At 59.3% G+C, this 25,856-nt stretch overlaps 4 protein-coding genes and 1 long non-coding RNA gene across 8 annotated transcripts in view; 1 reads left to right on the forward strand and 4 right to left on the reverse strand.

Annotated features, from left to right (window-relative positions):
* Nucleotides 1-8,329: 8,329 nt before the first annotated feature.
* Nucleotides 8,330-10,649, reverse strand: LOC107308658 (GTPase IMAP family member 1-like). Of its 4 annotated transcripts, none has more exons than XM_085540815.1 (2): nucleotides 10,493-10,649; nucleotides 8,330-9,573 (listed from the first exon to the last, which is right to left on the reverse strand). In XM_085540815.1, exon 2 carries the CDS (start codon nucleotides 9,513-9,515, stop codon nucleotides 8,751-8,753), a length of 765 nt encoding a protein of 254 aa, XP_085396941.1. In that variant the 5' UTR covers nucleotides 9,516-9,573; nucleotides 10,493-10,649; the 3' UTR covers nucleotides 8,330-8,750. The 4 variants fall into 4 exon arrangements, with proteins under 4 accessions (XP_085396941.1, XP_085396942.1, XP_085396940.1 ...); XM_085540816.1 differs by having other exon boundaries at nucleotides 10,330-10,636; XM_085540814.1 differs by having other exon boundaries at nucleotides 8,330-9,621; nucleotides 10,493-10,631.
* Nucleotides 10,650-12,225: 1,576 nt separating this feature from the next.
* On the reverse strand, nucleotides 12,226-14,435 carry LOC107308694 (uncharacterized). Its single transcript, XM_015852767.3, has 3 exons — nucleotides 14,351-14,435; nucleotides 13,532-14,194; nucleotides 12,226-13,394 (listed from the first exon to the last, which is right to left on the reverse strand). The coding sequence occupies exons 1-3, from the start codon at nucleotides 14,433-14,435 to the stop codon at nucleotides 12,373-12,375; spliced, it is 1,770 nt and encodes a 589-aa protein (XP_015708253.2). The 3' UTR covers nucleotides 12,226-12,372.
* LOC107308693 (GTPase IMAP family member 2-like) lies at nucleotides 14,272-16,029 on the reverse strand. The gene is made up of 2 exons (XM_015852766.3): nucleotides 15,763-16,029; nucleotides 14,272-15,200 (listed from the first exon to the last, which is right to left on the reverse strand). The coding sequence occupies exons 1-2, from the start codon at nucleotides 15,914-15,916 to the stop codon at nucleotides 14,497-14,499; spliced, it is 858 nt and encodes a 285-aa protein (XP_015708252.2). The 5' UTR covers nucleotides 15,917-16,029; the 3' UTR covers nucleotides 14,272-14,496.
* A 12-nt stretch (nucleotides 16,030-16,041) lies between these two features.
* Nucleotides 16,042-17,948, forward strand: LOC107308702 (uncharacterized). Its single transcript, XR_014943682.1, has 4 exons — nucleotides 16,042-16,178; nucleotides 16,522-16,611; nucleotides 17,644-17,750; nucleotides 17,878-17,948. It is a non-coding gene; the product is annotated as an uncharacterized LOC107308702 (long non-coding RNA).
* The window catches only part of SSPOP (SCO-spondin), a 35,773-nt gene continuing 27,529 nt past the window's right edge, over nucleotides 17,613-25,856 (reverse strand). Inside the window, exons 79-104 of the mRNA XM_085540834.1 lie at nucleotides 25,642-25,809; nucleotides 25,088-25,219; nucleotides 24,281-24,521; nucleotides 24,038-24,190; nucleotides 23,623-23,669; nucleotides 23,339-23,527; nucleotides 23,119-23,271; nucleotides 22,736-22,866; nucleotides 22,168-22,292; nucleotides 22,030-22,076; nucleotides 21,541-21,762; nucleotides 21,305-21,466; nucleotides 21,116-21,232; nucleotides 20,867-21,005; nucleotides 20,547-20,749; nucleotides 20,307-20,471; nucleotides 20,104-20,231; nucleotides 19,888-20,033; nucleotides 19,753-19,799; nucleotides 19,508-19,672; nucleotides 19,039-19,247; nucleotides 18,862-18,957; nucleotides 18,277-18,337; nucleotides 18,042-18,172; nucleotides 17,807-17,957; nucleotides 17,613-17,736 (exon numbers count right to left, since the gene is read on the reverse strand). Of these exons, the coding sequence (XP_085396960.1) occupies nucleotides 17,714-17,736; nucleotides 17,807-17,957; nucleotides 18,042-18,172; nucleotides 18,277-18,337; nucleotides 18,862-18,957; nucleotides 19,039-19,247; nucleotides 19,508-19,672; nucleotides 19,753-19,799; nucleotides 19,888-20,033; nucleotides 20,104-20,231; nucleotides 20,307-20,471; nucleotides 20,547-20,749; nucleotides 20,867-21,005; nucleotides 21,116-21,232; nucleotides 21,305-21,466; nucleotides 21,541-21,762; nucleotides 22,030-22,076; nucleotides 22,168-22,292; nucleotides 22,736-22,866; nucleotides 23,119-23,271; nucleotides 23,339-23,527; nucleotides 23,623-23,669; nucleotides 24,038-24,190; nucleotides 24,281-24,521; nucleotides 25,088-25,219; nucleotides 25,642-25,809 (3,551 nt within the window). The 3' untranslated portion in view covers nucleotides 17,613-17,713. The remainder of the gene's footprint in view (nucleotides 17,737-17,806; nucleotides 17,958-18,041; nucleotides 18,173-18,276; nucleotides 18,338-18,861; nucleotides 18,958-19,038; nucleotides 19,248-19,507; nucleotides 19,673-19,752; nucleotides 19,800-19,887; nucleotides 20,034-20,103; nucleotides 20,232-20,306; nucleotides 20,472-20,546; nucleotides 20,750-20,866; nucleotides 21,006-21,115; nucleotides 21,233-21,304; nucleotides 21,467-21,540; nucleotides 21,763-22,029; nucleotides 22,077-22,167; nucleotides 22,293-22,735; nucleotides 22,867-23,118; nucleotides 23,272-23,338; nucleotides 23,528-23,622; nucleotides 23,670-24,037; nucleotides 24,191-24,280; nucleotides 24,522-25,087; nucleotides 25,220-25,641; nucleotides 25,810-25,856) is intronic.

Consider the following 25,856-nt stretch of genomic DNA (forward strand, 5'->3'; position numbering starts at 1 on the left):
GGAGAAGCAGGGCGAGGACCACAGAGAAAACACCAGAAAAGTGGTGAACCCCCTGCCCTGTCACAGGAGGACAGTCCCGACTGATGAGGAGGGCTGGCAGAGAGTCTTGACTCGCCGTCATGGGTGCTCCCCCAGCCTGCCTATGTCATGTCCACCACTCTCCCTGAGCAACAGGTATCAGGCATTGGAAATCAAGGAGGAGGTGAGTGGAGAGAGGATGGAGGAACTGCCTAAAAGGGAACCCCCTAACCTGATTAGGCTCTCTGATGGGGATGCTGGTACTCCTCAGTTGGTGGTGCCCCCCTAGTCTAACTGCTCTTCACCCGCCATTAGAATGTCACCAACTAAGAAAAAATGACGGGTCATCGTTATTGGTGACTCTGCACTGAAGGGAGCAGAAGGGCCAATATGTAGACCAGATCCTCTTCATAGGGAGGTCTGCTGCATCCCGGGTACCCTGGTTAAGGATGTGAGGAAGAAACTTTCTTCCCTAGTCCACCCCACTGACTACTATCCCCTATTACTATTCCAAGTTGGTAGTGATGAGTTAGACAGAACTTCCAAGAGGACTCTGAAAAAGGATTTCAGTGCCTTGGGGCGACAGGTAAAGGGTTTGGGAGCACAAGTTGTGTTCACCTCTATCCCTCCTGTTTCAGGGAAGAATGAGGGATTCAATATAATGGACTAACAGATCAGTACCTGGCTCTGAGCTTGGTGTGCCCAGCAGGGGTTTGGGTTTTTTTTACCTTGGCTCCCATCGATCAAAAGGGATCTTAAGAAGAGAATTGGGTAGGTTCATCCAGAGGACTTTAAACTAGGTACGAAGAGGGGTGGGGTTGTAGCTGGGGCCACCAAAATGGAGACTATATGCAATGTCTCTGTGCTTGCAGGAGAGGGGTGTGCTTCTAAGCCCCCGAGGTCTTGGCCCTTGGTGAAGGAGGAGGGCAACTCACCCCCTTGTAGGAAAAACACGAGGGCTGATGTCAAGCTGGTGGCTGTGGAAACGCCTAATAGTAGTCACAAAGCTATTAGGGCTGCTGCTGATTGCAAGGAGGCCAAGCTCAGGTGCCTTTACTCTAATGCACGCAGCATGGGTAATAAACAGGAGGAGCTGGATGCCATTGTGTGTTCAGAAAGTTTTGATATAGTTGCCGTCATGGAAACATGGTAGAATGACTCCCACAGCTGGAGGGCAGTGATTGAGGGCTACCAACTTTTCAGAAAAATAGACTAGGTAGGAAAGGCGGTGGTGTAGCTCTCTATGTCAAAAAAGACTGTGAATGCATGGAAACTGATAACGGTGATGATAGGGTTGAAAGCTTATGGATCAGAATACAAGCTAAGGCCAGCAATACTGATGTTATTGTGGGAGTTTGCTACAGGCCACCTACCCAGGATGAAGAGGTGGATGGGATGCTTTATTAACAATTGGGGGAGGTCTCGAGGTCATTCCCCCTCGTTCTGGTGGGGGATTTCAACTTCCCGGACATCTGCTGGAATTACAATACAGCAGATAGGGAACAGTCTCGGAGGTTCCTAGAGTGTGTGGGAGATAACTTCCTGACATAGTTGGTGAAGGAGCCAACGAGGGGAAGCAAAATTCTGGATCTGCTGTTTGTTAACAGAGAAGGTCTGGTGGGGGTTGTAAAGGTTGGGGGCTGTCTGGGACAAAGTGATCAAGAAATGATAGATTTCTCGATCCTTGTTGAACTGCGGAGGAGAGTCAGCAGAACTGCCACTTTGGATTTCCGGAGGGCAGACTTCAACCTCTATAGGACCATGGTTGAGAGGGTCCCCTGGGGGGCAACTTTTGAGAGTGTGGGAGCCCAGGAAGTCTGTGAATACTTTAAAGAGATTGTCCTATGTCGCCTCCTGATCCAGCGACAAATCAAGGCTACCTAGTGACTTTACCGTGCCTCTGCGCACGGGGAACAGATGGGACTCACACACAGTGTGTAACGCCGAAAGTACAAGTTTAATGCCTCACAACAAACCCTATATAGTGGTACAGGTCACCACCCCTGGCAGACCCTCGTGACCTCCCTGACTCCACCCCAGGTGCACGCAGGAACCACCTACCCAATATGCAACAGTCCTAAAAGTGCAGGAGCTGACTGTCCCAAAAATCGTGCAAGACGAGCCGATGGGCGAGGAGGCCAGGCTGGCTGACCAGAGATCTTTGGCTTGATCTCAAGAACAAAAAGAGAGTTTACGGTCTCTGGATGAGTGGGCGAGCTACTCATGAGGATTACAGGTATGTAGTGAGGCTGTGCAGGGAGAAAATTAGGAAAGCCAAGGCGCAGCTAGAACTGAGCTTGGCTGCTAAGCTTAAGGAGAATAGTAAATACTTTTATAAACACATCAACGGCAAGAGGAAGGCTAGGGAAAATCTCCATCCCTTGTTGGATTCTGTGGGCAACTTGGTCACTGAGGATCGGGATAAGGCTGAGGTACTTAATACCTTCTTTGCCTTGGTCTTCAATAGTAATGCTTGTAACTCCCTGGGAACACAGCCCCCTGCACTGGTAGATGGGAAGGGGGAAAAAAACGAGCCCTGAGTGATCTGTGATGAGATGGTTCTGGACGTGCTTTGAAAGCTGGATGTTTATAAGTCCATGGGGTCGGATGGTTTGCACCCTAGAGTGCTGAGGGAGTGGGCAGATGTGGTTGGCAAACCACTCTCCATAATTTTTCAGCAGTCTTGGCTGACCGGGGATGTCCTGGTGGATTGGAGGCTGGCGAATGTGACACTCATCTTCAAAAAGGGCCAGAAAGACGATCCTGGCAGCTACAGGCCCATCAGTCTCACCTTGTTGCCTGGGAAGGTTATGGAAAGGATAAATCTCAGGTATCATCATGGATCAACTAAAGGTCAGCGAGGGGATCAGGCCTAGTCAGCATGGGTTTATGAACGGTAGATCCTGCCTGACTAACCTGATTTCATTCTATTACAATGTGACCCGCTTGGTAGATGAAGGTAGGGCTGTCGATGTGGTCTACTTGGACTTCAGTAAGGCCTTTGACACTGTCCCCCACAACATTCTGGTAGAGAAGCTGGCTGCCTGTGGTTTGGATGGGCACACGCTCCACTGGGTGAAGAGCTGGATGGATGGCCGGGCCCAGAGAGTTGTGGTCAATGGAGTGGAATCCAGTTGGTGGCCAGTCACGAGCGGTGTCCCCCAGGGCTCGGTGCTTGGGCCACTTCTGTGTAATGTCTTCATTGGTGATCTGGATGAGGGGATTAAGTGCACCCTCAGTAACTTCGCGGACGACACTAAGCTGGGAGGGAGTGTTGATCTGCCTGAGGGGAGAAGGGCATTACAGAGGGACCTGGATAGACTGGATTGATGGGCCAAGGTTAACGGCATGAGTTTCAATAGGGCCAAGTGTTGGGTCCTGCATTTTGGTCACAACAACCCCAGGCAACCCTACAGGCTTGGGGAGCTGTGGCTGGAAAGCTCCCACATGGAAAGGGACTTTGGTGTGCTGATGGACAGTCGGCTGAATATGAGCCAGCAGTGTGCCCAGGTCGCCATCCTCCAGTACCTGAAATATTCTTACAGTGAGAGTGGGGCAGGTCTCTTCTCACTGGTGACAAGTGACAGGACGAGGGGAAATGGCCTCAACTTGTGCCAGGGCAAGTTTAGGTTAGACATTAGGAAGAACAACTTTACAGAAAGGGTAGTTAGGTACTGGAATAGGCTCCCCAGGGAGGTGGTTGAATTGCTATCCCTGGATGTGTTTAAGAGCCATTTGGATGTGGTACTCAGGGATATGATTTAGTGGAGGGTTTTTAAAGTTAGGGTACTGGTTAGGCTGCGGTTGGACTTGATGATCTTCAAGGTCTTTTCCAACCTGGGTAATTCTATGATTCTATGATCCTCACTGCACAATGGCTCAATGTTACCAGCAGTGCAGTCTGGTTGTAGGCCTGCGAGTACTGGTTCCCAAGGGGTCGGTGTTCGGTACGGTGTTGTTCAACATCATCATCAGTAACCTGGATGAAGGGATGGAGTTCACCCTCAGCAAGTCTGGCGACCGCACAAAGCTGGGAGGAGTGGCTGATGCACCTGAAGGCTGTGCCTTCATTCAGCGAGACCTGGACAGCAAGAGCTGAGCAGGGAGGAACCTGATGAGGTTTGACAAGAGAAGGGTAGAGCCTTGCACTTGGGGAGGAATAACTGCATGCATCAGAACAGGTTGAGAGCTGGGGAGGAGCTCTGCAGGGAAGGACCTGGGGGTCCTGGTGGCTGACAGGTGGCCATTAGCCAGCAGTGTGCTCTGTGGCCAAAAAGGCCAATGGGATCCTGGGGTGGATTAAGAAGAGCACGATCAGCAGGGCGAGTGAGATGATGCTCCCCTCTACTCTACCCTGGTGAGATCACACGTAGAATAGTGTCCAGTTCTGGGCTCCCCAGTTCAAAAAAGACAGAAATCTCCTAGAAGGAGTCCAGCAGGGAGCCACAAAGACGATGAAGGGCCTGGAGCATCTCCTGTGTGAGGACGTAACCAGGAATAACCTGGGCTTGTTCAGCCTGGGGAGGAGAAAGCTGAGAGGGGATCTGATACATGTTTATAAATATCTACGGGGAGGTGGGAGGCAAATGGATGAGGCCAGGCTCTTCTCTGTGGTGTGCAGCAATAGGACAAGGAGCAATGGCCTAAAACCTGAACATAGGAAGTTCTGTACTAACATGCAGAAGAACTTGTTTATGGTAAGGGCGATGGAGCGCTGGCACAGGCTGCCCAGAGAGCTGGTGGAGTCTCCTTCTATGGAGATACTCAACAGCTGTCTGGATGCCGTCCTGTGCCGCCTACTGGAAGATACTGTTTTAACAGAGGGGTTAGACTTGATCTCTCGAGGTCCCTTCCAACCCTATCCAACAGGGCAGGATGGGGCCCAAAAGGCAGCACTGTGCCAGCAGCACTGTGTGTTTTCTGCTCAGTGTGTGATTTCTCGGAATGGGAGCAGCTCAGCCTGGCCTTTGGCTCACCCCTCAGGATGCAGCGCTGTTGCTTTCACTTTCTATTTCTGCCTGCTGGGTGAGCTCAGAGCTGAACATAGAACCAAGCTGAGGTGCAGAGCAGAGCGACTTCCTGAGCACCAGCGAGGAGTGAAGGAGCAGCAGAGGCTGCAGCTGTAACCAACCCAATCCAACTCGCTCCAGCTCCCTCTTTCCACCTCTGCCCGCACTCTTTGCCTTGCCTTGGGGGTGGGGATGCCCTGGGCCCCCTTCCAGGGACATGTCCTCTGGGACCAGCAGCACCTCGCAGCCCACAGTGCACTAGCTGCAGGATTAATGTGTTCATGTAGTGCAGGAGGTGCCATGGGTCCCTCAGCCTGGCCCAGGCATGGCTGCAAAATCATCTGTAAGAGGACAAAGGAGAATCTCCATTCTTTACTGGACGAGGCTGGGAATGTGATCACAGTGGATAAGGAAAAGACAGAGGTTCTGAATGCCTTCTTTATGTCTGTCTTTGAAAGTCATCTCGGTTATTCCCAGGTCTCCCCACGCTCTGACCTGGTAGTCTTGGCTGGGGAGCAGGCTGAAGCCCCTGTGATTCTGGAAGAAGCGGTCAGGGAATTACTACTCCAACTGGACTCTCACAAGTCCATGTGTCCAGATGAGATTCACCTGAGAGTGCTGAAGGAACTGGCAGAGGTGATCGCTGAGCCGCTTTCCGCTATCTTTCAGCACTCCTTGTTAACGGGTGAGGTCCCAGAAGACTGGAGGCTTGCCAAAGTGACTCCCATTTACAAGAAAGGTTGTAAGGAGGATCCGGGGAACTACAGGCCTGTTATCCTGACCTCGGTGCCAGGGAAGGTAATTGAACGGATTGTCTTGAGGGAGATCACGCGGAAGGTGTGGGATGACCAGGAGATCAGACCTAACCAGCATGGGTTCGTGAAGGGCAGGTCCTGCCTGACCAACCTGATCTCCTTCTACGACCCTGTCACCCATCTGATGGATGAAGGAAAGGCTGTAGATGTGGTCTACTTAGACTTCAGCAAAGCCGTCGACACTGTCTCCCATGCTATTCTCCTGCAAAAGCTGGCAGCCCTTGGCTTGCATGGGTACATTCTCAGCTGTGTAAGGAGCTGGCTGGAGGGCCGGGCCCAGAAAGTGGTGGTGAATGGAGTTAAATCCAGTTGGAGACCAGTCATGAATGGTGTTCCCCAAGGGTTGGTGCTAGGGCCTGTCCTCTTCAACATCTTTATTGATGACCTGGATGAGGGTATTGAGTGCACCCTCATTAAGTTCGCAGATAACACCAAGTTGGCGGGGAGTGTAAATCTGTCTGAGGGTAGCGAGGCCCTACAGCGGGATCTGGACAGGCTGGAGAGCTGGGCCAAAGCCAATGGAATGAGGTTCAATAAGACCAAATGCCAGGTCCTGCACTTTGGCCACAACAACCCAAGGCAGAGCTATATGCTTGGGGCAGAGTGGCTAGAGGACTGTGTTGAGGAAATGGACCTGGGGCTACTGATTGATGCTCGGCTGAACGTGAGCTGACAGTGTGCCCAGGTGGCCAAGAAGGCCAATGGCATCCTGGCTTGCACCAAAAACAGTGTTACTAGCAGGAACAGGGAGGTAATTGTCCCCCTGTACTCAGCACTGGTACAGCCGCACCTTGAGTACTGTGTTCAGTTTTGAACCCCTCACTGCAAGAAAGACATTGAGGCCCTGGAACGCATTCAGAGGAGGGCTACAAAGCTGGTGAGGGGTCTGGAGCACAGGCCTTATGAGGACTGGCTGAGGGAGCTAGGATTGTTCAGCCTGGAGAAGAGGATGCTCAGGGGAGACCTTATAGCTCTCTATAACTTCCTGAAGGGAGGTTGTAGATCTGGGGGTTGGCCTCTTCTCTCATGTAATTAGTGATAGAACTAGAGGGAATGGTTTCAAGCTGTGCCAGGGGAGATTCAGGCTGGACATTAGGAAGTATTACTTCTCGGAAAGGGTGGTCAGGCACTGGAATGCACTGCCCAAGGAGGTGGTGGAGTTGCCGACCATGGGGGTGTTCAAGAAATGTTTGGATGTTGTATTGAGGGATATGATTTAGCTGAGAAGTATTGGTAATGTTTGGACTGGATGATCTTCTAGGTCTTTTCCAATCTTGATAATTCTGTGATTCTGTGAAAATGGCCAGCAGTGTGCTCTGTGGCCAAGAAGGCCAATGGAATCCTGGGGTGGATTAAAAACAGCATGATCAGCAGGGCGAGGGAGATGATGCTCCCCTCTATTCTACCCTGGTGAGATCACACGTAGAATAGTGTCCAGTTCTGGGCTCCCCAGTTCAAAAAAGACAGAAATCTCCTGGAAGGAGTCCAGCAGGGAGCCACAAAGATGATGAAGGGCCTGGAGCATCTCCTGTGTGAGGACGTAACCAGGAATAACCTGGGCTTGTTCAGCCTGGGGAGGAGAAAGCTGAGAGGGGATCTGATACATGTTTATAAATATCTACGGGGAGGTGGGAGGCAAATGGATGAGGCCAGGCTCTTCTCTGTGGTGTGCAGCAATAGGACAAGGAGCAATGGCCTAAAACCTGAACATAGGAAGTTCTGTACTAACATGCAGAAGAACTTGTTTATGGTAAGGGCGATGGAGCGCTGGCACAGGCTGCCCAGAGAGCTGGTGGAGTCTCCTTCTATGGAGATACTCAACAGCTGTCTGGATGCCGTCCTGTGCCGCCTACTGGAAGATACTGTTTTAACAGAGGGGTTAGACTTGATCTCTCGAGGTCCCTTCCAAACCTATCCAACAGGGCAGGATGGGGCCCAAAAGGCAGCACTGTGCCAACAGCACTGTGTGTTTTCTGCCCAGTGTGTGATTTCTCGGAATGGGAGCAGCTCAGCCTGGCCTTTGGCTCACCCCTCAGGATGCAGCGCTGTTGCTTTCACTTTCTATTTCTGCCTGCTGGGTGAGCTCAGAGCTGAACATAGAACCAAGCTGAGGTGCAGAGCAGAGTGACTTCCTGAGCACCAGCGAGGAGTGAAGGAGCAGCAGAGGCTGCAGCTGTAACCAACCCAACCCAACTCGCTCCAGCTCCCTCTTTCCACCTCTGCCCGCACTCTTTGCCCACTGGGTCCTGCCTTGGGGGTGGGGATGCCTTGGGCCCCCTTCCAGGGACGTGTCCTCTGGGACCAGCAACACCTTGCAGCCCACAGTGCACCGGCAGCATGATTCATGTGTTCATGTAGTGCAGGAGGTGCCATGGGTCCCTCAGCCTGGCCCAGGCACGGCTGCAAAATGGCACAAATACCCTGAAATCCTGCAGGGTGGTGGGAAGGAAGGCTGGGTCTCTTGGGATCCCACACACAGAGCTGGGATGCAGACAGAGATCTCTGTTTATTTTCTGCGTACAATCAGGTCTTTTGTGATCCTTCCCAAAGCAAGCACAACCCCAAGAAAAAGTGCAGTTATCTTTACATGGCTACTTACAAAATTACATCTCTATACAGTCTCAATGACCCTCGTGGGTACCCGCCAACTTGGGACACTATGAAGGCTCTGGGGTGTTGTGTGGTTGGGTGGGTGGGTGGGTGAGCTCTGCACTGGCTGCAATGTGTGGCCGTGGGATTCCTGTCCTTGGAGGGGTTCAACAGCCAAAGGGACACAGCCCTGGGCAGCAAGTGTTGGGGGATGGCAATGGGTGGGGATGGAGCTGTGCCTACTGCCCCAAACGCTGCAGGATTCTGGGATTCCAATATTGGGGGACTGCAAGATTGTGAGATTATGGGATTCAGCCATTCACCTCGGCCAAAAAATAAGGAAACAGATGGCGATGAAAGCGAAGATGATGAGAATTATCCCACATCTTAAAAGGTCTCTCCTGTATGACAAAGAGTTGAGTAGTGCACCCAATGGGTTGACTGCTCTCTCCATGTGATACCTCACTTTCTCTTCTGTTAAGAAGTGATCCAGGTACAACGTGTTGCTGTAGTACCTGCCCCCATTCTGCCGCACGGTTTGGTGGACCTTCTCCATCAGCTGCTGGACCTGCTGGTCCCGCTCTGCCCCGGTAGCCCTGTTGTTGATGCTGCAATACCGATGCTCGCAGCTCTGGATCAGGTTGTACAGAGCTCTGTTATCAGTGTGGTTCACGTAGTCGTGCAGTGATCCCGTGGTCAGCTCTTCTCCACGGGTGAACACAACAACCGTGTGCCCAAACACGCCGGCTCCAAAGATGTTCCGCACGCCCTGCACGGCCTCCTGGTCCTCCTCGGTGAAGCGGCCCAGCTGGGTGACCAGCAGCAGCACGTGGGGGCCGGGTGAGGACAGCTCGATGCAGCGGGAGATTTCAGTGTACATCTCATCGCTGCGGTCCCACACATGGAAGATATCGGCCGTGTCAACCACCACAATTTCCTCTCCATTCCAGTGCCCAACTGCTGTGTTGCAGCTGCGGGTCACCGGCGTGGTGGACAGCTTGGACTCGAAGACGCGCCGCCCCAGGAGGGTGTTCCCTGTGGCGCTTCGTCCTCCCCCGGTCTTCCCAACCAGGAGCAGCCGCATCGTGGAGCTTCTGGCGTCCCTGGGCAGCGCGGGGACACGTCGAGTGGCTGAGGCTGTGCTATGGGGACACAAGTGCAGGGTTCCACCAGCTGCTCAGCTGGTAATGCTGCAGCACAGACGGCCCCAGCAGCGCCCGGAGAGCAGTGGAGAAAGGAGGGAAGAGAAAGAGAGCCGTGACACAACGTGCTGGGGTGGCACAGAGCAGAGGGGTGGCGACAGCCCGGGGTGCAAGGGCACAGTGGTGTGGTGACAAGGACCCCCCTTGGAGTTGACAGGGACCCCTCTAAGTGGTGACAGGGACACCCTTGGGGGATGACGGACCCCTCTGTTCAGGGACACGCATGCAGCTGGGGTCGGCATGGGGCCAAGTGCAGTGCCGGAGTTCGCCTCATTCTGGGGCTGGGGCTGCACTGATGGACGGGGTCTGCACTCCGCTCCTGTAAGCACAGGGAGCAGGGAGTGGGGAGAAGGGAAGTGGGGAGGAGAGAAATGAGGAAATAAAGAAAGGGGAAAGAGGAAATGGGGAGAGGAGAAAGGGAGATGGAAAAATGGGGAGAGGGGAGAAAAAGTAGAGGAATGGGACAAGGGGTGTTGAGGGGAAGGGCAGGGGGAGAAGGGAAAGGGAAAAAGAGGGAGAAGGGCTAAAAGAGGGAAGGAAGAAAAAGGTGTAAAAGGGAAAAATGAAAACGGGACAGGAAAAATGGGAAGAGAGGGCGAGGGACAGAGCCGCTCCCTGCCGCGCTCCCCCTGCCCCACGTCCCGGCCATCTCAACCCCTCCTGGCTGCACGGAGCCCCCCCGTTCCCTGGCCGTACCTTCCCGTAACTCCGGTACCAGCTCCGTCGCAGACCGCCCAGCTCCGCCGTGTCCCCGCGGGGCCGCGCACCGACACAAAGCGCAACGATTCGCGGCTCCTCCCGCCTCCCGCCCCCTCCCTCCCTCGCTGCCACACACGGTGACGCTCAGTGCGACATTCACCCTTTCTTTGGGCTCCTCCAGGGGTGGGCGCTGCAGCCCCCGGGCAGTCCGAGCCGTCGGACCGGCAGTGAGAAGTGCGGCACTTACAGCGGGAATCGCTCTGCTTGGTTCCGATATCACCGTCCCAACGAGCACCGCCTCTGCCCCGTGGCACTGCGCCCGCCCCCTTCCTGCTATAAGCAATGCAGATCTTTAGAGGATTCGTGAGCTTGACAGCCCACGGTAGGGAGCTGGAAAGGGATTTCCTCTGAGCTCTCTTTCAGCCCCAGGTGTGCTGTGACTCTGTGATGTCCTATGGTTGCCTCTGTAGTCAGGCTATGTCTTGAGTTGGAATGTAGGGCCCATGAGTATCACCTGATCCAACCCCTGGCCACATACAAAAGCACCCAAACCCCAACCCTATGCCTGAGAGCGCTGAGCATCAGGAGCTCCAGCAGCTTGGGGATGAGCCCAGGCTCTTCTCTGTGCTGTGCAGCAATAGGACAAGGAGCAATGGCCTAAAAACTGAACATAGGAAGTTCTGTACTAACATGCAGAAGAACTTGTTTATGGTAAGGGCAATGGAGCGCTGCACAGGCTGCCCAGAGAGCTGGTGGAGTCTCCTTCTATGGAGATACTCAGCAGCTGTCTGGATGCCGCCCTGTGCAACCTACTGTAGGGTACTGCTTTAACAGAGTGGTTAGACTTGATGATCTCTCGAGGTCCCCTCCAAACCTATCCAACAGGGCAGGATGGGGCCCAAAAGGCAGCACTGTGCCAGCAGCACTGTGTGTTTTCTGCTCAGTGCGTGATTTCTCGGAATGGGAGCAGCTCAGCCTGGCCTTTGGCTCACCCCGCAGGATGCAGCGCTGTTGCTTTCACTTTCTATTTCTGCCTGCTGGGTGAGCTCAGAGCTGAACATAGAACCAAGCTGAGGTGCAGAGCAGAGAGACTTCCTGAGCACCAGTGAGGAGTGAAGGAGCAGCAGAGGCTGCAGCTGTAACCAACCCAACCCAACGTGCTCCAGCTCCCTCTTTCCACCTCTGCCCACACTCTTTGCCCACTGGGTCCTGCCTTGGGGGTGGGGATGCCCTGGGCCCCCTTCCAGGGACGTGTCCTCTGGGACCAGCAGCACCTCGCAGCCCACAGTGCACCGGCAGCATGATTCATGTGTTCATGTAGTGCAGGAGGTGCCATGGGTCCCTCAGCCTGGCCCAGGCACGGCTGCAAAATGGCACAAATCCTCTGAAATGCTGCAGGGTGGTGGGAAGGAAGGCTGGGTCCCTTGGGATCCCTGCTCCCAGCTGGCACCTGGCTACATATCTTTCACTCCCTCCACGTGCCACATTCAGGGATCTCTCCAAACCCTGTGCCAGCTCCACCACCTGTGGGGATGTGAGGAATGCTCAGACCATTCATGGCAGTGAGGGCCCTGTGACCAACCCCATCCCCACGCTGCTGCCACTAGAGCTGCTTTGGGCCGGGACCCCTCCCGTGGGTGCAGTTCCATTCCCTTGGGCACTGTTTCCATCCCATGTGTGCAGATCCCACCCCGTGGGCACTATTCCCGTCGTGTGGGTGTTGTTCCCATCCCATGGGCACTGCTCCTTCTGCCTGGACACTCCATGCACTCCCAGCAGCACGAGGGCATTTCTCAGCAGCTGCTGCCCATCTCTGTCCCTGACACAGAACCAATACATGCAGACCACTCTGCTGGCAATGAGATGGGGATGAAGCCACAACACAAAACAGCCGGCTCACACTGTGATGTTGTATTCATGCCGAGATGAGCAGCCTGTGAGGGGCTACAGTGCCATTACATGGAAAATTGGCCACGTGTTTTGTGGGGCAGCACTGCAGTGTGCCTACCAGGGAAAGGCGGCACAGCACAGCTCTGCTGGCTAATGCACTAAGCGGTTGTAGAGCGACCTACCCTGCTGCCAGCACCATGAGAACACACCGCACAGCTGCTGCCAGCACCTTGAGAGCATGCGGTACATGTGCTGCCAGCACCATAAGGGCCTGCGGGACAGCAGTACTGCAAGGATGCAGGAGCAGCAGGAGAAGATGCACCGTGAACACGGTGTGCTGAGCAGCCGCTGCACAACCGGGGTGCTTTGCAGCCGCTGCATGACCAGGGTGCTTTGCAGCCACTGCAGGAACGACGTGTGCCACCGCCCCTGCAGCTGCTTCTCCACGTCCTCGGCCAGGAGATCGCATTTCTTCTCGAAGTCGATGTCTGGGCGCTCCATGAGCTGCTCGGCTCTGTCGTAGAGCCCGTTCTGGTAGTAGTTGTTCAGGTCCCCCCCCAGCATTTCCAGCACAATCGCCAGCAGCTCCCCGACCTGCTCCTCCTTCTGCTTCCCGGTCGCCCGGTTGTCGAAGGCGCAGCACCGTTCCCCGCAGTCCCGCAGCAGATTCCGCAGCGCGTAGGTGCCGGTGTCCTGCACGTACCGCAGCAGGGAGCCGCCCCTCAGCTCGTCCCCGCGCGTGAAGACCACGACGGTGCGGCCGGCGGCGCCGCTCCCGAACAGCCGCCACACTTGTTGGACGGCAGCCTCGTCCTCCTGCGTGAAGCGGCCGAGCTGCGTCACCAGCAGCAGCGCGTGCGGCCCCGGCGCCGACAGCAGCGCGCAGCGGGCGACCTCACGGCAGCACCGGGCGCTGCGCTCCGGAGAGTCGAAGGCGTCGGGCGTGTCCACCACGTGCACGTCGTAACCCCTGAAGAACCCGCTCTGCATCGAGCTCCTCTGCGTCACCGCTGCCGTGGCCAACCGCGACTCGAAGGCGGCCGTGCCCACGATGCTGTTCCCCGTCGCGCTCCTCCCGCCGCCGCTTTTCCCGACGAGCACCAGCCGCAGCTCCCGCGGCCCTTCGTTCCTCCGCGCCCGCAGAAAATGCGGCGGCTGCTCAGTGACGAGCTCTGCGGGGAGGCGGCGGGGCGTGAGGCTTCGTCCGGGGACACCCGCACTTCCCCGGGGCCGCCCGCCCCGCGCCGCGCTCCCGAGGACCCGCTCCCGTTCCAGACACCGCCCGCAACGCCGCCCCCCGCGCCCTCACCGCGCAGCGCGCCGTTGTCCCCATGCGGGCCGCTCTCCATCGCTGCTCCTCGCGGGACGGCTGAGCTGAGCCGGGGCTGCACGGGGACGGAGGGGGCGTCCGAGGCTCGCGGCGCTGGGATCGGGCTCCGTTCGCCCGCGGGAAGCTGCGCCGCCTGCTCTGACTCTTTCCTTTCTGTCGGAAGGGAGCACGGGAGGCGCCGGAGCGCGGACGGCGTTTGTGGGTGGGACCGCGGGGGCGGGGCTGGATGGGCCGTGCGGTGCCAGCCGGGGGCTGATATCGCTCTGCGGGGAGCGGCCGCCCCGCCCGCAGCCGAGCCGAAGGTCGCGCAGACCGTAACCGCCTCGTCCCGTAAACGTGCCCGCTTCCCGGCAATGCCGCCGCCGCCCCGAGCACGAACGGACGGAGCGCCCCGCCTCCCACCGCCCCGCCCCGCGCTCCCGCAGCGCCGGGGGTCGCTGCCCTCCCTGCCGGCCCCGCAGCCGGGCCGAGCTCCCGGGGGCTCCCCGACCCGCCGCGACACGCGGAGCGCTGGGGGCTGCTGGCCCGAGGCGGTTCCGAGCCGGGACGGCTCCTCGGCGCCCGTGCTCTCCCGGCAGCGTTCAGCCCCGCCCGCAGCAGCGCAGCCGTCGTGGTTTCGTGCTTTCTTCGTCGTTATTCCACCTTCGGGGCATCACGCAGGGATGGCGGTTCAAGAGTCGGTGCGGCAGCTCCGAAGGAGGATCTGCAACACCCAGAAAGGCGCGGCGAGCCCAGAACGCTTTATTTTGGTTTTTTTTTTTCATCTTCCGGGGGAGGCAAAGATAACGGGAAACTCACAGCAACGCTCTCCTTTACTCCCTGTCAGTCTCAGCTGCTGCAGCATCAGCAGAAGAGCTTTGGGGTTTGGGAACTTCTCCCTCATTTATTTTATTTATTAGCTTCGATCCCAACTAAATTGTATTTCACCGATAGAATTAGAACATTTATTTCCTCATCTCGTTGCTGCTTCTCCCCTTGTCTGGCTCCAGCTCCCTTTCCCCCCCTTTTAGGGTATTGAAAAACTTGGAAACTCGAGTCCCAAGGTCCTCCTTGCCGCAGGGCTTCGTGTGCTGCCTGAGTGCGATGCCCTCAGCCATCTTCAGCACCTCATCAGCCTGCGCATCCCGGTCCTGCCTCGGCACCGTGTTGCTCACGGCGCAGTACTTCTCCCCGCATGCATTCACCAGCTTCTGCAGCGCTCCGTTGTCGGCCGTCCTCACGTATTCCTCCAGCACGCCGTCCCCCAGGTCTTCCTTCCGTGTGAACACCACCATCATACGCTTCTCAGCGTCCTTCCCAAAGAACTTCTTCACCCCCTTCTGCACCTCCCGGTCCTCCCGTGTGTAGCGGCCCAGCTGCGTCACCAGCACCAGCACACAGTGCTCGTGGGCAGCGAAGCTGCGGCAGTTGTCGCGCTCCTTGGCCAATTGTTGCTTGTCCCACTGCGACCCCCCGACGATGGCCGGGGTGTCCATGACCACCACGCTCCACTCGCCCCAATCCCTCCTGCCCTTCGCACACGTGGTGGTGACGGGTTGGGACGCCAGCCGGGACTCGAACAGCTCCTGGCACAGCAACGTGTTGCCGGTGGCGCTCCGGCCCGCTCCGCTCCGCCCCAGCAGCACGACGCGCAGCTCCGGTCGTTCACCTGCGGGGACAACGGGACGCGGGTTGGACGTGAGGGACAACTTCCCGTCCCGGAGAGCGGCCGGGCGGTGGCACGGGCTGCCCGGGCAGCGGAGACCAGCGTCCCTGGAGGCGTTCCCGACCACGGGGACGCGGCGCTGCGGGACGCGGTCAGTGGGCGCTACTGGTGGGAGGTGGACGGCTGGATGCGGTGACCCCGGCGGTGTTTCCGGACCTTAAGCCTGATTCTACGGCTGCAAGTGGAGAACGCTGCAGGAACGACTCCTGACAGGGAGCGAGGGAGCTGCAAACCCCGACCCTGGGGAGCGAGGGGCTGGGGAGCCCGTCCTGCAGGGACCGAGGGCAGCCGTGACCCCATCCCCGGGGCACCGAGGGGATCGGGGACCCCATCCCGCGGTTTGCCTGCACAGCACAGCCCGGCGCGCACCTATGGGGCGGATCCGACCGGCACTCGGGCATCTCGACCCCATCCCGCGGCTCCCCTCTCCTTCCCGCCGTGCTCCTGCACGCCCCGTCCCCGCTCTCGCCCCCTTCCCTCCGCCTGGCGCTCTCGGCTCTCGCACCGCTTTCCCTTCGCTTCGACTTGCTGCCTTCGGAGCCGTCCTCCTCCCGCCCCATCCCGCTCCGCCCCGGCCCGGCCGCCTCTGCGGGGGACTCGGAGGAGGTACGGCTCCGGGGGAGGCCCGATGCTCTCGTCTCCGCGGCGCGGTCCGCCATGGGCGCGGAGCTGCGTCTGCTTCGGTTCCGCTCCCTGCCCGCTCTGACACCGAGGGCTCCGCTCCGCTCCTGCTCACCCGGCCGAGTTCTGCGGGACGGGAACCGCCTCTGGGCGGGGAGGTGCGGCCGCGGAACTCCCCGGGGTGGAGCCGCGGTCCCCGGTGCCGGAGCGGGGAAGCGCAGAGTCGGGGCGGCGTGGGAGGACGCCGGGACATATGGACATGTTGACTGTGGGACGTGTGGACATGTGGACATTGGGACAGTGAGTGTCAGAGACATGGGGACACATGCCTTTTGCGTGAGGAACGTTTGGAGCTCCACCTGGGGGTCAATGATGACCGAGTGGAGAGCTCGTGGGGGAGAATTAAGGGGCTGGCTTCAATCAGCCTGATACTTACTGGAAAAGCAGCACTGCCAGGCTCACTCCGCCCAGGGTGAGGGGAAGGGAACTTTTTGTCGCAGGAGGTGGAGGAGCCAACGGGGTGAGGAGTGCTGCTGGACCTCGCTCTTAAAGACACGGGTGGGTTGGCTGGGGGTGTGAAGGTTGGGGAGCAGCTTGGGACTCAGCGGATATGAGATGGAGTTTGGATGAATCGGGGCTGTAGGTAGGATTGCAACCGTGGACGTCAGGAGAGCCAACTTCACTTCCTGAAGGACTTATCTGGAGGTAATCCCACGGGTTGGAGAGCTGGAAGGTAAGGGGGACTGAGGGAGGTGGCTGATTTTAAAGCACCAAATCTCCGAGCTTGAGATCAGTGCATCCCTAGGAGTAAGAAATCAGGCAAAGGGAGACCCCCGAGGGTGAGCAAGGAGCTCGGAGACAGACTCAGATGGGAAAAGCAAGTCTCTATGGAATGTGGAAAAGGGACACAGGACCATTGTCTCACAGCCAATGGGAGGGCAAGGCCCCATTTTTGGGGCTGCATATCGCTGCTTGGGGGTCTTGGGATGGTTTTCTTGGGACCATCACCGGTGTAAATATTTCAGGCTGCATTTCCATTTGGCATCCAGCAAATCCAACTCAGTTAAGTGACAGCACCACCTGGCTGCAGTTGTTTCAGTATTCATCTGTGCACTATGAATCATAGAATCACAGCATGGCTTGGGTTGCAAAGGCCAACAGTGCTCATCCAGCTCCAACCCCCTGCTGTGTGCAGGGTCAGCAACCAGCAGCCCAGGCTGCCCAGAGCCACATCCAGCCTGGCCTTGAATGCCTGCAGGGATGGGGCATCCACAGCCTCCTTGGGCAACCTGTTCCAGTGCGTCACCACCCTCTGAAATGAGTGCTGTGTGTCTTTTTCTTCCCCCAATCAGTCCCCCTGTTGGGGAGGAATCGCTCAAAATTCCTGGGCTTGAAGCACAGTCAGTTCTCTCCCATCACACCACTCCTGCAGTGGGTTACACTCACCTTGCCCAAGCACCAGCCATGGCTCAACCAAAGCTCTGCTGTACTGCAGCTCAGCATGGCACTGCTGCACAGCACCGCACTGCAGCATGGCATGGCACCCTGGCATGGCACGGCCCCACTGCTAGGGTGATACTAGGGACCCCTGCTCACGTTGCTCTCTCTTGGTCCTGCCTTGGTCCCCCCAGGCCCCTCCAGCACCTCAGACCCTCACCTTGCAGCCATCTCCATCCCCATCTGTCCCCTCTCAGCTCCCCATCTCCCATCCAGCTCCCACCAAGGGACAGCTGAGTCGGAGGCTCATAGCTTTATTGCAGTACAGAAGGGAAAGGGAGACACCTCGAGCTCCTCCACCACCACGGCACACAGCAGGACAGCTTCCCTCCGGGGCATCAGCGCTTGGAGAAATCCCCACCTGCAGGACAGGGGGTGAGACGAGGCCGGGAATGCAACAGGGGCCGGGGGGAGCCGCAATCCCTGCTCACCCTGGCAGCTGCTGCACTCGCAGCTGTGGATGACGGGCAGCACCACGGGCTCGGCTGCTCCTCCTACACAGGGCAGGCTGAGGATGCGCACGGGGCTGCCGGGGTCCAGGCGGTAACTGCAGCACTCGCACAACGTCTGCAGGTACGGCTCCTGCGTGGGCACAGCATCTATGCACTGACTTTGTGCGCTGCGCCCATGGAACGGGGGCAGCTCCCCGGTGCCCGTGGAACCCACCTCGGGGGTGACGGCGGTGCGGGATGGGCAGCGGCCGCTGCAGAAGCTGACCTCCACGTTGAGCAATGAGCAGGGACCCTTGGTGATGTTGCGCAGCTCGGTGAAGCGTCGGCACATGGAGGAAGGCTCCTCTGCGGGGAGGGGGTGGGAACAGAGCAGTGGCACCACCATGGGTGGCTCCAGGTGGGTCCCCAGTAGTGAGGGTAGAACGGGGGGTTCCCCTTGAGGCCCCTACCCGGCCACTCCATCCTGCAGACAGGACAGCAGCGTCCCGGCTCCTGCACCTTCACCTCGCCCTGTGGATACAGCAGCATCATAGAATCATAGAATGGATTGGGTTGGAATGGATCCCAGGGATCATCAAGTTCCAACCCCCCACCACAACTTCTATCTGGCACTACACCAGGTTGCTCGGGGCCCCATCCAACCTAGTTCTGATCACCTTCAGGGACAGAGCACCACAGCCTCTCTGGGAAGCTGTTCCAGTGCCTCACCACTCTCATAGTAAAGAACTTCTCCCTGACATCCAATCTAAACCTTCCTTCTTTGAGCTTAAAACCATTCCCGCTTCTCCTATCACTGCCTACACTTGTAAAAAGTTGTTTCTCCTCCTGTTTATAATCCCCTTCACATACTGGCAGGCTGCAAAGAGGTCACCCCACAGCCTACTCTTCCCCAGGCTGAATAAGCCCAGCTCCCTCAGCCTGTCTTTGTAGGGGAAGTGCTGCAGCCTTCGGGCATCATGGACCCAAGAGGAAGTGGGGGGCAGGAGGGGGAAGGAAGGGGCAATGGGGGACAGTGAGGGGCAGTGGGGTCATACCTCGGGGCAGGAGAGCGGCGTGCAGCCATCGGTGCAGTTGGCCTTGCCATCCACACAGCGGCACCTCGCGCATTGATCCTGCCACTCACTGCCAGGCTGGGGGGTAAGAGCTCCGTCAGAGAGGTGGGGGCACCTCCAGGCACCCCTGGGCACCCCTGGGCGCTGTGCCCTGCTCACCTGGTGGAGCTGCCCCTGGTGCAGGCACTCACAGAGGGCAGAGGGCACGCAGTGGCCGCTGCTGTTGCGGTAGCGGCCAGGCTCACAGGTGCAGCCGGGGGATGGGGAGGGGATGCAGCCTGGAGAGGCCTCCCCGAGGATGTCCCTGCAGCTCTGCTCACAGCCCGGTGGCACCCCAGGGCCCTGCCAGCGCTCCCCCTCTGGGCAGGCTGCCAGCAGCATGGGATGTGTCACCAGCACTGGCCTCACAGCAGCTCAGCATGTAGGGACTGGAGTGGCCAGGGCTGGTGGCAGTGGGGAACAACCCCCACCCCCGCCAAGTGCTCATGCACCCCAAGAGCCTCATCATCCCACAGTGACAGCTTGTGCCCTTCCCTCACCACCCACCCCATCACCTCGTCCTGCTCCATGCTCTGCTTTGCAATTTGATGAGACCACAGCCATACCTGGGGACACCAGGGACACTCACCACAGTCGGGGAGGTGGCAGAGTGCCCGGCGCACGGGAGGGCCCACGCACTCAGCCCCCTCATAGAGCCGCTGCCGCAGTGGGTGCCGGTGTGAGAGCTGCTCACCCATCCCACATGTCACTGAGCAGGGGGACCAGGGCGACCACGGGGACCACAGGCAATCCACTGCAGGGGGAGTGAGCAATGCCCGGCTGTGGCACAGGGATCACAGCGTGGACACAGGGATGAGGATGGGATGCCCTCACCATTGCAATCCTCCTGTGAGCAGTTGAAGGTGCCACGGATGCAAACACTGTGGACAGAGAGGGGCTCAGCGCCCAGCACCACCCAGCTCTGTGTCCCCTGCTGTGGGGTGATGCTGTGGGGCTGGGAGCACGCACCATGTGTTGCAGCGGTGCTGCAGGCGGCTGCCCGGTGGGTGCTCCTGCTCTTGCTCCTCCCGTGACAGGTTGAGCACTCCAGGCATGCTGGGGTCGAGCGTGCAGCGGCACTCCTCAGGGGGCACACAGGCTCCATCCTGCAGCACCTGTGGGTGATGGGGACCTTGAGGCTGCTGCCCCATCCCCTGTGTGCCCCATGCAACCCCATGGCCCCACCTGTCCAGGTGGGCAGGCACAGCCAGGCTGGCAGGGCTGTGGTAGGCACTGTGCGTATGGGCGCAGGTCAGCGCAGGCATGGGGACAGGCGTTGGCACATTCGCTGCGCACCTGGCTGTGGGGACACTCTGTGGGCGAGGACACAGCCATCAGTAAGCCCCATCCCCCCCACCTCGAAGCTCCCTGCTTTGGGCAGCCCTTACCCTGTGTGCAGTTGTGCACGTTGCAGACACGGTGCTGCTGCAATGCTGGGATGGGGCACGGCTCCTCCTCACCCCCCAGCAGCTCCCGGCTGCGCTCCGAGCGGCCCCCACCGCAACTGCTGCTGCAGGGGCTCCATGGGGACCAGGGGCTCAGCTGGCAGCCAGCTGTGGGAGGACAGGGCTCAGTGCCATCCCGGGGCAGTGCTGGTGCTGATGTTGGTGGTGATGCTGGGTGCTCACCAGGGCAGGGCTGGGGGCTGCACTCAGCTGTCTCCTGTGTCAAGCTGGCCGTGCAGGGCACCCCACCGGGTCTCGGCTTGCAGGTGCGGTGCCGGGAGGTGCGGCCGCTGCCACAGCTGCTTGAGCAGGGGCTCCAGGTGGACCAGGGCCCGTAGGATGGGCACGGCAGTGCTGGGCACACCATGGTGCCGTTCTCACAGGTGCTGTGGGGTGGATGCATGAGGATGGAGCCCAACCACAACACCCAGTGCCCCCGACTCACTGGATCAGTGATGGGCACAGTGCAGTCCTGCCTGTGCCATGAGCCCCACGGCACCCACCAGTTGTGGCACTCAATGGTGGCCTCCTGTCCCGGCCACAGCTCCTGGGTGCCGTTGTCCCTGCTCAGCCCGCAGCGGCACTGGGCCGTGGGCACACACAGCCCATCCTGCAGCAGCTGTCCCTGTGGGCACCGGCACCCTGTGGGGAGGGGGTGGGTGGGATGGGCACCATGGTGCTGTGAGAGCCTGGCAGGATGGGCACAGGGTGCGGGGGGGTGAAGTATGCACTTGGTGGGGGGGGGGTCATACCTGGCTTGCAACCCCCCTGCACACACTCTACGTGCTGCCAGAGGTCAGTGCAGGCGCGGGGGCAGCTGTTGGCACAGGAGGTGGTGAATACCCTTCCCTGTTCCTCACAATCCTCTCCTGTGCACAGCAGCCTGGTGTCAGCCCACATCTGGGTTTGTGTCCCGGGGTTGGGGAGGGGTGGGGGGTTACCTGGGCACACGGCTGTGTTGCAGCTCTCGCTCTGGGTCTGTGCCCCCTGGCACTGCCCGCTGCCCGCCAGGCGCTGGAGGTGGCGGTGCCGCAGGTGGAAACTCCCACTGCAGGGCTGCTGGCAGGGCCCCCATGGCCCCCAGGTGCTCCAGAGGCACAGCTCTATGGGATGTTGGTATCATTTGGGGGGGGGGACACGGGGCCCCTCACCCCCATGCCCTGCAGCACTGCAGTACCTTGGCAAATGTCGGGGTCTGGGCAGAGCTGCTGCTGCTGCAGCTCAGCTGAGCACACAGCCATGTCCCCAGTCCAGGGCTGGCCACTCTGTGGGTCCAGGCAGGTTCGGTAGCGGTGCTGCACTGACACGTGGGGTGTGACATCCTCCAGGTGGGACGGGGACAGGGGCAGGCAGGTGCTGCAAGGCGTCCACTCTGACCAGGGGCTCAGTGGGAACAGCCCTGTGGGGACATAGAACTGCCGTCTGGGTGGGAGGCACTGGCATGTCCCATGGTTGGGTCACGAGGACGTGGCACCACCAGAACCACAGCCATGAGGCATGGGGTTGTGGTACTGCAGGCACAATGAAAGCCATGGGGCATGGGGACATGGCACTGCCAGCACAGCAGCAGCCATGGGACAGGGAGACACGACAGTGCCATACAATGACAGCCATGGGGCATGGGGATGTGGCGCTGCAGGCACAATGGAAGCCATGGTGCACTCACCCTGGCAGCCTTCACTGCTGCACTGCAGGGCTCCGTCCTGGCACACACTGTGAGGGAACAAATAGCTCTGAATTCCTGGTGCTGTCCCTGGCCCCACATATGGGGGACACCCCCCTGGTGCACCACAGCCCCACTCACCACTCCTTGCATCCCAGCAGGATGGTGTCTCCTGAGGACAGCGTCATCAGGTTGCCTGACCCGTTGGTGTACAGGCAGTCACATTGCTCGGGGGGCACACAGGCACCATTCTGCTCCAGGAGCCCCTGCCAGGACACAGGGATGTGGAGTCACACCTGGTGCATCCCCAAACAACACTACAGCATCCCCAAAACATCCCTGCAGCAAACCCGCAGTGTTACCCGACCACCCCACAGTATTCCCACGGCATCCCCATCTACTCCTGTAGCGTCCCCAAAACATCCCCAAAATATATCCCTGCAGTGTCCTTACTGTGTCCACATAGCACCCCTGCAGCATCCCCCTGCTGTCCATGCAGTGTCCCTGCAGTGTTCCCCCAGTGTTGTCCCCACAGCGTCCCCATGGCCACCCTGCAGCTTCTCCTGCCCCATCGGTGGCATTCTGCTATTTGTTTCCAGCACCCATCATAGGCACTGGGTTCTTTCTAAGCCCTCCCTCCCCCCCATTGGATTCAGAGCCCACCAGGCTGCCCCCCCCCCCCCCCCCCGCCTCCCCGTGCCCCTCTTGCCTGGGGGCAGAAGCAGCCGGGCAGGCAGTGGGACTGGGCTGGGCACAGCTCCGGGTGCTGCAGTGTGGAGCAGAGCCGGGCGCAGGGAGGGCTGCAGGGCTGGAACTCGAAGGGGGGCTCACAGCTGGATTCTGTGGGGACGGGTGTGGGGTTGGGGTTGGGACATCCCAGTGCATGGTGAGATGGGCAGGGTGCGGGAAGGGAGTGTATGGTGGCAGGGACATCCCAGTGAGCACACAGGGACAAATAGGGCCAGGGCAGTAGCGCACAGAATGGGCAGGGGCACCCCAAGTGTCACCAAGATGGGCAGGCAGCACGCAGGGTGGGCAGGATGTGGGCAGGGCTTGCTGGGGCGGTAGGATCCCTTCCATCCCTGTCCTAACCGGAGCAACCCGAGGCGTTGCAGGCGCGCAGCTCCACATCCAGCCCCACGCAGAGGCCGGTGCCGTGCCGGTGCCGGTGCCGATGCCGGTGCTGCAGCGGGGAGCTGCAGGAGCAGCTGCCCCAGGAGCTCCAGGCGCTCCAGGAGCACTCAGCTGTGGCAGAGCAGAGGGTGAGGAGTGGGTATGGCCCCCCTGCCCCACACCCGTGCTGATACCCTACCTGGGCAGGGGCGAAGGTAGCAGGCCTGCACCTCCCGTTGAGCTCTGTCTCCATCCCCCGTGCTGGCGTTGCAGAGGGCACCAGTGGGACCCGGGGATGGGCAAGAGCAGGAGCCCTCCCGGGAGGTCAGACCTGTGCCACAACTCCGGGAGCAGGGGCTCCATGTGCCCCACGTGCAGTGTTCGGCCCCTGGGGTGGAGAGGTGGCAGGTCACGGGCCATAGTGTTATCCAGTCCCCTCTATCCCCAGAGCCCCGGGGACGTTTGGGACTGCACAGCACCCACCGGCACAGGCGGTGTCCTCGCAAACAGTGCCCTCTGGCGTGCAAGTGCTGTGGGAGGGGATAAAAAGGGTCAGTGCCATGGGGAGGGTGGTGACAGCAATGCGGTGCGGGATGCTGAAGAGGTTAATGATGCTTATGGGGCAGGAGATGCCTATAGGGCAGGTGGTGTTCACAGAGTATGTGACACCCATAGGATAGGTGGTGCCCACGGGGAAGGAAACTAATGGTGTAGATGATACCTGCAGGATAGGGCATGGGGTAGATTGTCCCTGTAGGTTGAGTGATGCCCATTGGGCTGGTGGTGATGCCCATGGGGTGGGTGATGCCCATAGGGTGTGTTGTAGCCATGGGGTAGATGATGCCCACGTTGTGGGCAATGCAGGAGCAGCCCCTCCCCCCCAACTTGGGACACTGACCATCGCTGGCACTCGCCCTGCAGCCACGTGTCCCCCAGCCGCCTCTCCCAGCTGCCCTGGGGGCACAGGGGTGGGCAAGGCCCCATGGCACAGCCCCGGTTCTCCATCTGCTCCCCCTGGCACTCCTCGCCCCATGAGCCCACCGTGGGTGTCCTGTCAAGGGACAAAGCAGAAGACGTGGAGCTGACGGGTCCTCACAGCCCACGGTGCCGTGGCCATTCAGTGTCAGCACCATGTCCCCACCTGAAGCGCGTCTGCTGGCCGTCCCCACAGGTGACACTGCATGGAGACCAGCGCGACCAGCGGCTCCAGAGGCAGCGCAGCGGTGGGCAGAGGCGGTCGGTGCAGCGCAGGCGGCCCTCCAGGCACGTGCAGTTGTTGCAGCCATCATGATGTGTGCTGCCTGGCACCCAACCGTGGCCCTGTGCATCTGTGCACTCACAGTGTGCGAGGGGCACGCAGCCCCCGTCCTGCTCCAGTGTGCCTGCAGGAGGGCAGCGTCACCATGGAAGTCTGCATGTGTGCATGTGTGTGTGCCAAGCCTGGCTCAGCCTCCAGCTGGATGCAGCCATTCCCATGCACGCAGCTTTACATGTGCGTGCATTGGCGGTGCACAAACAGCTCTGCATGCATTTGCAGTGCATGCCCAGCATTGGATTTGCAGTGTGCACACAGCTCTGCACGTAGTGCATGGGCAGCTCTGCAAATTTGCATTGCCAGCAGTGAGCACCTGCAGTGCATATCACTGCACACCATGCACATTATTGCCCACGAGCACTTTTTGCAGTGCTCTCCCAGCACTTTGCAGGTTTGCAGCGCAAGTGCTGCCATGCAAGCACATTGACTGTGCAGTCAGCTCTTGGCATGTTTGCAGTGCACATGTGCTTGTAGCGCATGTGCAGCTCTGCCTGCAAGCATTCTTGCTGTGCATGAGTGTGCTTGCAGTGCCCTGCTGCCACCCATACCCACCAAGGGCACTCCAAAACCCCCAAGCATCTCCCAGGCCGTGGTCCCCCAGGGGTGCAATGACAACAGGAGTGGGGCACTCACCATTGGGGCAGCGGCAGCCGGGCTCACAGTGCTCCTCCTCCCTGCAGACGATGCCCTCCTGTAGGTCCCCACAGTGCCGGGGGCAGTGGTTGGCACAGGTCACCAGGGCCATGCCAGGGGGGCAGCTGTCACCTGGAAGGGGGCACTTGTCAGTGGGACCAGTGCTGAGGTCCCACTCCATTCCAATCCACAACCCCAACCTCATCCCCATTCCCATCTGCATCTCTGTTCCCATCTCCATCCCCATCCATACCTCAATTCCCATCTACTGTCCCCATCCCCATTCCATTCCCACCCCCATCTCATCCCCATCCCACCCTCACCCCCATTTTGTCCCCATCTCCATCCCATCCCATCCCATCCCATCCCATCCCATCCCATCCCATCCCATCCCATCCCATCCCATCCCATCCCATCCCATCCCATCCCATCCCATCCCATTCCCATCTTCTCCCTATTCCCATCCCATCCCATCCCCACCCTCATCCCATCCCCGTCTTCTCCCCATTCCCATCCCATCCAACACCATCCCTCCCCCTCCGTCCTCCCCCCACCGCAGGGCTGGCCGTTGCAGAGGTGCAGTTGGTGCCTCTCTCCGGGGCAGCGCTGTCCCCCGTTCTTGGGGGGCGGTCGGGTGCAGGACCGTGTGCGCACCGCTCGGCCCCCCCCGCACGTGCGGTCGCAGTGGGACCAGGGGCTCCATGTCGACCACGCACCATCCACTGCACCCGGCGGGACACGAGGGGACGGAAGTCACTCCCACGGCCCA

This window comes from Coturnix japonica, chromosome 2, assembly GCF_054131305.1.
Source record: "Coturnix japonica strain WE chromosome 2, WE-NBRP24, whole genome shotgun sequence".
NCBI lineage: Eukaryota > Metazoa > Chordata > Aves > Galliformes > Phasianidae > Coturnix > Coturnix japonica.